This window comes from Gallus gallus, chromosome 9, assembly GCF_016699485.2.
Source record: "Gallus gallus isolate bGalGal1 chromosome 9, bGalGal1.mat.broiler.GRCg7b, whole genome shotgun sequence".
NCBI lineage: Eukaryota > Metazoa > Chordata > Aves > Galliformes > Phasianidae > Gallus > Gallus gallus.
In genome coordinates, this window is record NC_052540.1 from 7,618,801 (window position 1) to 7,628,689 (window position 9,889).

A 9,889-nucleotide genomic window follows, 5' to 3' on the forward strand; every position below is an offset into this window, starting at 1 on the left:
GCAGCAAATACAGTGAAAAGGCGGAAATAAAACTACGACGTGGAAGTCGAAGTTGGAGCATAAACGTACTGCAAGCAGTACCTTGGGGCACGGCCACCTGCTGTGACCGTGGAGAGGAGCACGTAGGCTCCCAGGTGGGGGCTGGCTGGCAGGGCAGTGCTGGCAGCACAGCAGTGGGGCTGCAGCAGCCGCTGAGCAGAGCAGAGCAGAGCAGAGCAGAGCAGGAGCCGGGCAGTGAGCTCCAGCCCAGCGCCAGGAGCGCTCCGAGCTGTGCTGTGCCTGCATGAGGCGGGGTGAGGGCAGCGGCTGCTGGGTGGGCCGACCTGAGCTGCGGTCACCGGAGCTCACCTGGCCGAGTGAGGACACCGAAACGCGCTGCATTAGCAGAAGCACGAGCAGGGAAACCAGAAATTGGTGCATATGATGCACACACGTACATATTTCATATGTTTATTTTTCTTAGAAAACATTGCGGCTGTTTACGTCCATTAATTTACATATATTTATTCTTACTGCGGTATCATTTATAATAATACTTCCACCTCTATAGCACCTCCTCTTCAAGGATCTCCAATTGCTTAAAAACGTCAATAAATAAAGCCTCACATCTTGCCCGTGAGGTAGGTCACACTGCTATCAAACTTTACAGATGCGGTAACTGAAAACAGAGAGGTTAAGGCCAACATTTTTGAACATTTGTACCTGAAGTCGAGCATCTGAATTGCCATTTAGATGCTGAAATAAAAGTCTCGTGGTTTTCTTTGGTGCAGAACATCCACAACTACTGCTGCAGTGAGGGGCTCGCAGGCAGGCCTGCCGCTGGAGGCTCAGCTCTGCACGGCCAACAAAGGGCTCCACGTCTGAACACTGCTCTAAAACACACAGCCCACAGCAGAGCCAGAACTCAGCGCAGGGATTTACCTCCTCAGGGCCTCTCTATTATTAAATACGACTTTAAAAGGCTGGTGTGGATCGGGTAAATCAACTTAAGCGACACGAAAGCCATGGGCTACTTCCACAAACTGCGCCTTTTTGGTTCTCTTTCTTTGCGAGGGGGTGTTTTTCACAGCTTTGTGATAACGAAGACAACGCACGGCACACGTCACTCGTGCAGTCCTAAAACACAGCACACATCTCCACTTGCTGCCTTTACGTTTCTACAGAGTAAATTCCTTTGCGCGTGTGATAAATAGGAGTGGCCGATAAAGGGCTATGAGGATACGTGTCAGAAGTCATGCACACAGCTTGCAACACACAGATTAAAAGATCACCGTTAAAGTTCTTGAGTTTAAGCACAACAGCAACTACCTCATTCCAATACAGTACTGTGTAGAAACACGGAATAAGAAGCACTGCCTTATTCCCGACGTCGTTAGGTTATAACAACTAATTAAGTTAAAAAAATTCAGGCACCAAATGAATTATCCCGCAACACAGAATAGGGTCTATACAGAGTGCTCTCCTGGATATACTACAGGACCAGCCGTACGGCACTACATTTTGCACCACGTTATGAGCGTCTCATCACATCTCCAACACATCCCTGCACGTTTCCTGCTGACCTCTATGGAAACTTCTCAGGCAGAAGAGAAACTCCCCACGAGGGGAAAAGCCACCGCCTCACGGCAGCTGCCTGGACCACAGGTGAGCCATCAGCTCGCAGCGCGCTGCTGTATTCCACCTCTACAGCGATGCTGAAAGGCTGTATGTTAACGCGGGTCTCTCTCGCTGTATAAAAGCTGAGCTCAGTGGCCAGCGGAACGCTGCTCTCTATCACGGGAGTCTTTTAGCTCAGAGCTCCATGAATTAAATCGTCACCCACAAATTAAGAGTGCAATGCAGCGGTTCAGTCTCCCACATTAAATGAGAATTTAAAAGAATTAAATAATAAAGCTTATTTTAAGCAACCAATAGAGGACTCGGCGGCCTTCTAATAGGACTGTAACAAAGCCGTACTCGGTACAAGGAGGGATACTTCGGCTCAGTCTCTTTAAGATAATACGCTTCTGTTACAGCTTCTATGTGCACCGGTCAACTTCATAACAAGAAAAATAGGCAACGCATACAGCATCGCGATGCCGCTCCGCTCCCAACGCCAGCGCAGACCTCCGATTATCTTCCAGGTGGGGGCAACAGTAAGCCACTTTTCTTCCACACGCGTTCCGTCCCGCCTCACCGAGCGGGCAGCGGTTGCCGGCGCCCCGCTCCGGGCATCACCGGCCCCACCCGCCCGCTGTCCCCGAGGCCGCCGGGAGCGCAGCCGGCCCCACGCAGCGCGACCCCTCCCCGGCGCGCGACAAACGCCGCGGAGCCACGCGGGCCCGCCGGCCGTGACGGCAGCGGGGGAAGGGGGGGGGGGTACCCGTTCCTCCACGGCCTCCCCCGCATCCCTCCCCCGGGGCGGGCGGCCCCAGCGCGGCGCCGCCGGCGGCCCCGAGCCGCCCCCGCCCCTCCCGGCGCTACGTGTCGGTCCTGCGGGCCGCGGCCCGGCCCCGCGCGGGGGCGTTGGCGGCGGCCCCGCCGGCGGCGGCCTCGGGCCGGTACTTGAGCCAGCAGATGAGCCACGTGACGACGACGGAGAAGAGGGCGAGCACGCTGGCCACCGAGAGGCAGATGGGCCCCACGGGCGACGGCGAGGCCGAGGCGCCGGGCCCCGCGTCCCCGCCGTACTGGTTGACGAAGATGAGGCCGGTGAAGAGCAGCACCACCATGGACAGGAAGGAGACGACGACGCACACGCAGCCCGCGCTCAGCGCCGCCCGCTTGCAGCTCTGGCAGCTCTCGTAGCCGCCGCCCGAGGAGCGCGGCCCGGCGCGGGCGGGGGGCGCCGGGGTCGGCGCGAGGGCGGCCGCCGCCTCCCGGGCGCGGGGCGGGCGGCGCGGCGGCAGCGGCGGGAGGCGGTCCTGGGGCAGCGGGTCGCGGGCGCGCAGCTGCGGCGGGCAGGCGGCGGCCAGCTTGGTGTTGACGGGCAGGCCGTGGACGCGGTGGTCGGGCAGCGCCGTGCGGTGGCGGCACAGCGGGCAGGCGAGGGAGCCGACGGCCGCCCGGCCCGGCCCCGCTCCCGGCCCCGCGCCCGGCTCGGAGGCGGCGGGCGGCTGCTGCGCGGCGCGCAGGTGCAGCTGGCTCAGGCACTCCTGGCAGAAGGTGTGCAGGCACTCCAGCAGCTTGGGCGCCCGCCGCTCCAGGTCGAAGTAGTTGTAGCAGATCTTGCACTCGTAGTCTTCGTAGCTGGGGGCGGCCGCCGCCCCATCCTCCTGCCGCCCGCCGCGCCCTCCGCCGCCCTTCTGCGCCGGCTCGGCCATAACATCGCGCCGCGGACGGGCGGAGGGTGCCGGGCTCCGGGCTCCGGGCCGCGCCTGGCGGGCGGGCGGGCGGCAGCCGCGGCCCCGCCGCCGCCTCCTGGCCGCGCCCGCGGGCTGCGGAGCGGAAGGCGGCGAGCGGCGCGGCGGCGGAGGGCCGGGCGGGCTGGCGGCGCCGCCTGGCTCCGCGGGCGGGGGGCGGGCTCGGCGCCGCCCGCCCCTGGGGCCGCGCGGCCCTGCGGCGGGCACGGCCGGCGGGGTCGGGGCGCCGCTGCGGACGGAAGGGGCCGGCGGGCGCCGCCTCGGCTCGAGGCTCCGCGTTCCTCGGCGCGGGCGGGTGGGGAGCGGCCGCCGGGGAACGCCGCGGCGCGGGATGCGCTGCGGGCGCCGCTTCTTTCTGGGAGGAACCTCACGTGCCCGGGCCGTTTCCTTCCTTTCTGCTCGGCGCACAGAGCAGGTGTCTGTGCTGCAGCCGGGCCGGGAGGAGCCGCCGCTGCGCCTGTGTACGTCGTACGGTCGTTAAGGTCGGAAAAGACCACGAAGATCATCTGGTCCAGCCGTCAGCGCACCGCCGTGTCCCTTAGTGCCACATCTCTGCGGTTCTCGAACACCTTCAGGGACCCCATTGCCTCCCTGGGCAGCCGTGCCAGCGCCTCACCGCTCTTTGTGAGAAGAAATTCTTCTGAATAGCCAGTCTGCACCTCCGGAGCGACATAAAGCCGTTACCTCTTGTCCCGTGGCTGTTACTTGAGAGCAGAGGCTGCTTTCAGTGTTCTGCTCCCTATAGGACTCATGCCCTAGACCCTTCAGCTGATCTGTTGCCCTTCTCTAGTCATGCTGCAGGGCCTCAATGCCTTTCTTGCAGTGAGGGCCCCACGCTGAACACAGCACTCGAGGTGCGGCCTCGCCAGTGCCAGGACAGAGGGACAGTCACCTCCTGCTGGCTGCCCCGTTTCTGATATAAGCCAGGGTGCCATTGGCCTTCTTGGTCACCTGGCACACTGCAGCCTCATGTTCAGCCACCTGGCGGCTAACACCGCCAGATCCTTCTTCCAGCATTGTGTTGTAGCACTGAGAGCCTTTGCTCACTGCAGACCCAACCCAGGCAACAGTGCATCCATAGCTTCCAGCCCTGTAATACTGAGCAGTACAATGGGTTCACTGAGGTAAATTCTGCTCCTCTATGCCATATGCATTTGGAGTAACTCCATTATATTCAAGTTTAGCACAGGCCCTGAAAACAGTGGTTTTTCTCAGCAGATCTGAAATGCACATCTGGGTAGGGGTGGCTGTGGGGCCGTATTGCAGGCTCTGCCCTGTCTGGGCCCCACAGTGCTCACCAGATGTGTTGCCCTCCGCTTGTGCTGGACCTTGGCCTTGTCCTGAACCTGAGGGTGCCGAATGAGGGGGGGAACTGCCTAGGAGCAGCCTGTGAGGGCTGAGCACGTGTGGCTGATGTGCAGAAGCAGATCCGAGCGTGGCCCACGAGGCCCTGAGCAGTACATCTCACATCTCACAGGGGAGAACTTGCGTGGGGATTCTCGGCATAAAGTGAAATAATGGGATAAAGTTGAGGAGCTTCGGTCTGTGAAAAGAAGAAAGAAAACAAGTTCTGTTGTCACTGTGGTGGACAGCCACTATTGCATGTGGGATCAGCAATCATCCCTCTGAAGGCCAATTGGCTCTGCCTGTGGCTGCAGAGCATCACCCCACCTGGGTTCAGACTCTTTTCATCCAGCTCTCGTACATTCATTTGGTGTGATACAAATCATCTTGTTCACTTGTGAACTCTTAAATGCTTTCAGATATGTGTCTGCGTTTGTTTTTGTTATGCTTTGCTTGTTTGTTTGTTGTTTGGTACTGTTTCCCAGTTGTTTCGGCCTTCCCTTTTAATTAGTTTGTTGCTACATTTCAGGAGAGCTGTGACAGTTGTATGTCAGATTATCCCAGGCTCCATTCTTCCACTTAATACTTCTGCCATGTTCGTAATCCTCCAACTTTCAGTTAATGTTCAGAACGCACCAAAGTGCCAAGAAGATCCAAGCAAATTCAGATTCAAGTAAAATTATCCAAGGCACTGTATCAAATGCTTTAATAGGGCCCAGATATATCAGCTGCGTTTCTGGTTCAGACCTCTGCTTTTTGTGTCCTGAGTTTTCTTATCCGAGCTGTGTCTGCCTGGGGGTCAGCTGGAACTGCACCCAGCATGGGAGGCAGCTCTGGGGGAGCTTCCTGCAGCTCGGGCAGAGACACACAGGGGAAAGGGCAAAGTGGGGCAGAACTGAGAAATAAAATAAAGCTGGTAGAGGTGAACGGAGGATGAATTTTACATTTCGTTTTAGAAGAGCAGGTGTTTAGTTGCAGAAAGTTCTTGGGTGGTGGTTACTCCTGTAAACAGAAGGCTGTGGCTGGGAGAGGAAATGAAGCAGGGACCACAGCAGTGGTGCTTTGTGTACGTACCTCCCCGCAGGGCACAGCCACCCCTGGCCTTACCCTCTGCTCCCAGCCGTGCTGTGTGCATGGGACCAGCACGGTGTGGGCAGCCCGTGCTCTGCCACGGCCAGCAGCAGGGCAGCGAGGGTGGGAAGATGTCTCCCTGTAGGGTGTGAACGCCTCAGAATCTGGAATGAGGAGAACAGAAATGTGTCTAAACCTTGAAAGAGTCACTGTATGCCCCGAGGTCCAGATGTGTTCTGTCCTTCAGTTGCTTCAGTTACAGTTAGCATTTGTTTTTGGACAGTTGGCCTGGAGAGCCCTTCTTTAATGGTAAAAAAAAAAACAACCCTGAAATGCAGCTGAGGTGATTGCAAGTGAACCAGTGCCTCAGCCTTTGGATGCTGTTCAGAAGTTGTGTTGCTGAGCAGAGGTGACAAACAGCCCTTACGAAACACACGTTTTTTCCATTTAAAATAACCACCCTGCAGCTGCTAAGGATTGATTTTAGCCTGTTAAATATTGGGCCGATGGACCCCGTGCAGCCCTCCAGTCCTGCACGGATGCTCTACTGGATGCAGGAGGAGCTGCACAGTGAGACAGGAGCTGGTGGTGAGCCAAGCTCCAGCACTGCACGTTTGTCACAGCGCTGTGCTGGAGCGTCCCTGCAGCACCAATGTGTTGTGTGCATAATGTCTGCTTTGATGCACAGTCGGTATATCCAGTGACACTGAACATCTCACTTTGTAGGTAGGAAAAACGTTATTTCTGATGGACACATGAGACAGGGATGGCTGGGCTGCCAGCCTGCTCGTGGTAACAATGGTAAGAATCCCTTTTAAATGTTTTCTATGCATTTCAACAATTCAGTAGGCTACGAAGGACTGATGCAAAGGATGTTGAAGTCAGACAGCTCTTCAGTTAAGTCCTCGTGGTTTAATATGCTCTTGTGGTTGACACCAGAAGCTTTTTGCCAGTACTTGTATATCACCAGTATGTATTTATAAACGTCTGCTTACTGTAGGACATTCTGGAGTGCACAGAGCCACGAAGCTTGGAGCTCACACCATAGCTGTTTAGAAGAGAACTCTCTTCCTTTTCATCGTTCCACTCAAATTCATCTACACAAATTTTCTCCTCCGGTCCCATTTCCCATTGCTGTTGCAGGGCGGTGCGTTACCTTTGTGCCCTATCATTGGACTGTAGGGTGCTGCAGCAGCATCCTCTGCTTTCTTCACGCTAACGTTTTATTTCATGTAATGTATTTGTGAATAATTTATCATTAAAGTGGTTTCTTTTTTTGTCTTTTCTGCTTTGGAACTTCTGTGAAAGCCATTGCATGCAGTACAGAAGGGAATGTTAATTTTCAGTGATATTTACGTGCTATTTTAGGGACCTGAAAAAGGATGGGAAGGATTACAGTTATGACCAATGCCATGTCTGTTGTAGCCATGTACAAAACGTGTTGTTCCCTCCCTTAATGCATGTGATACAAACCGTGCAGAGGTAAATAGAGATGGTGGTACTATATTTGACGTTCTTCTACTCCCCAGAAAGTCTTTGTTGTGTTGTAGCTGCTAAATACAGCCCTGTGTCAGTTGCCTCAAGCGAGGAGCGATGTGTGACAGATCCCAGATTTTCTTAAAGTGAAGCTGCTTCCCCTGAACGGTGAGAAAGGAGCTGGCATTGTGTCTCCTCTGCAAGCACTGCAAAGGCACTGGGTTGTTCACAACAGATGGGTGAGGGCGTGGGCTTGCAGCTGGGACTGACCACGTCAGACACCATTTCTGGTGGTTCCTTTCCATTTGTTCTCCATAACCCTGTGCTTTCAGCACATCACAAACAGGCAGCTGTGCTATAAGTGTTGGTTAAGACAAGACAAGGAGCCATTTACAATAGGAGGGTACGTCCATTAGTTCGATACTCTTCTGCAAGAGCCCGTGTTGAACAGCATCAAGGAGCATCCCTAGACTTGGTACCCACAGCAGACCTGGCTTAAGAGTTATTTAAGCCAATGTCAGGCATAGACTAACTGTACAGCCCAACTGGGATAAGTCCTTTGGTTCAAACAGCGCCGTGCTTTCTGCACAGTGACAACTGAAGTTGATGCTGGAGTACTGAGGTCAGTGCTGGCGCAGGAATGGCAAGCTGGCTGGGCTGTGTGCGTGCAGTGCATGGCCGCAGGCCGCTGGGCAGGGGCAGGCATTGTGTGATGGGGATGGCCATGCCTCATATAGCACTGCGGGGCTGAGATTAGCCGTGTGCTGCCCACATAAAGCACCTCTGTGGGAAAACATTGCCAGGATGAATCATTGCTAGTAATAATGGTTAGTGTAATTAGTGAGCACCACATGGCTATTTGCTGTTGGGCAGTTCAGATTTGCAACTTAATTCGTCTTTGCATTGTACTGAGTAAGGGAAGCTGTTTCTATATGGAATCACTTAAAAAGATTCTGTAGTACCTTGGGAGCTTTATTTGCAGTACCCATATGCATCACAGTTACGACTTTGATTACAGCTCATCATTGGCAGCACTGAGTGCAAATAGGTACTGCTATATCCACAATAAGAGCCTGACCTGGTGAGGTTGGTAAACATTTTCTCATAATCTTTCAGACACATTTTTATCCTTGGTAATGATGGGGACATATTTGTTAAGACACCTTGGAAAAAAAGCTGCCATTGCTCAGACCACAGTATCATGTATATGTACTTAAATCAATTTTGTTCTGAATGAGAAACAGATGAAGGATTTGGGAATTTTTTGCATTCATACTATTGCATCTATTCAAATAATACAATTGTCTTTTCCTGTGAGCTGAAGTGAGCACATGGGAATTTGTTATTTTTTTAGACAAAGATTAACTTGCTTGGGGAAAAGAAGGCTCCAGGGAGACCTCATTGTGGCCTTCCAATACTAGAAGGGAGTGTATAAACAGGAGAGGGAACGGCTGTTTACGAGGGTCAATATTGATAGGACAAGGGGGAATGATTTTAAACTGAGACAGGGGAGGTTTAGGTCGGATATTAGGAGGAAGTTTTTCACACAGAGAGTGGTGACACACTGGAACAGGCTGCCCAAGGAGGCTGTGGATGCCCCATCCCTGGAGGCATTCAAGGCCAGGCTGGATGTGGCTCTGGGCAGCCTGGTCTGCTGGTTGCACGTAGCAGGGGGTTGAAACTCAATGATCGTTGTGGTCCTTTTCAACCCGGGCCATTCGATGATTCTATGATTAACATCTTACAAGAAATACTGGAATTAAAGATCACTCTGTGTGAAACCTAAAATCTGATCTACTGCTAGCTGAAGCCTGAGGGGTCGTTTCCATCAATTTCCATGGACTTGAGATTATTTTCATATAGTATTATTTTCTCTTGCTGATGTATTCCAGCTTTATGCTCAAATGGTACCAACACAGGGGAGAAGAAACTTCACAGGATTCACTCAAGTTTTGTTCTACAGTAGCTTGGAAGGGGGGAGAATACCACGTGTTAGGGTTGCATTAGGAACAGCCACAGATCAAAAGAGAACACAGCATTTTGTCCTGCAGACATCACCAGCGCGTTCACCACGTGCACTGCCTCTTCTCTAGGAGGGCACCTGGGGGAGAGGCTGAGGGAGGAGGAGAGGCTGGGACGCCTCATGGGAAGGCTGCGGGCTGGGACGGTGTGCTCTGCGTCAGGGGAATGCAGCAGCAGAATGATTGCCTCAGCTCAGGCATGGCGGGCGAATCTCCAGCACTGCGAGGGGCTGAAGGCTGCCAGAAGGGATGCTGCCAGCTTTCAGCTCGCCCCGCCAGGGGTGACTGTAACTCTAGGAGGAGAGGGATGTCTGATTCGTTACTTGGCGTACTTCCGCCGCATGGTCTGTTATGCTGGCCCACTCCTTTCCATAATATTGGAAGGGAAGATGAGAAGCTTGTTTCTAATGGGTTGATTAGATATTAAATATTTTGGAAGAAAATCAGCCAACGACCGGGATGTCCTTTAGGCGGGGGTGAGAACTCAGGATGTTACATTTGGAGAGAAAGCCCTCCAAACTGGCTACGGTGCAGTTACGGCTGAGTCAGGAGATTCCTTTATCTCAGTTTGAAATCGAAATGACTGCAGTGGAAGAGTAGATGGTTCCTGAGTTTTATGAGTAAGAATAACTGCAA

At 54.0% G+C, this 9,889-nt stretch overlaps 1 protein-coding gene across 1 annotated transcript; it reads right to left on the reverse strand.

Moving 5' to 3' along the window:
- Positions 1–2,450: 2,450 nt before the first annotated feature.
- Positions 2,451–6,881, reverse strand: LOC124417095 (nascent polypeptide-associated complex subunit alpha, muscle-specific form). Its single transcript, XM_046898727.1, has 4 exons — positions 6,752–6,881; positions 5,793–5,920; positions 4,817–4,884; positions 2,451–3,798 (listed from the first exon to the last, which is right to left on the reverse strand). Exons 1-4 carry the CDS (start codon positions 6,879–6,881, stop codon positions 2,460–2,462), a joined length of 1,665 nt encoding a protein of 554 aa, XP_046754683.1. The 3' UTR covers positions 2,451–2,459.
- Positions 6,882–9,889: the final 3,008 nt, after the last annotated feature.

Coding starts and splice junctions, on each gene's coding strand:
- LOC124417095 (XM_046898727.1), bottom strand. CDS start 6,881: ATGGGACCGGAGGAGAAAATTTGTGTAGATGAATTTGAGTGGAACGAT. Junction 4,885..5,792: donor AGCACGGCTGGGAGCAGAGG/GTAAGGCCAGGG, acceptor TTCTTTTCACAG/ACCGAAGCTCCTCAACTTTA. Junction 3,799..4,816: donor CCCCACGCAAGTTCTCCCCT/GTGAGATGTGAG, acceptor CGACGTACACAG/GCGCAGCGGCGGCTCCTCCC.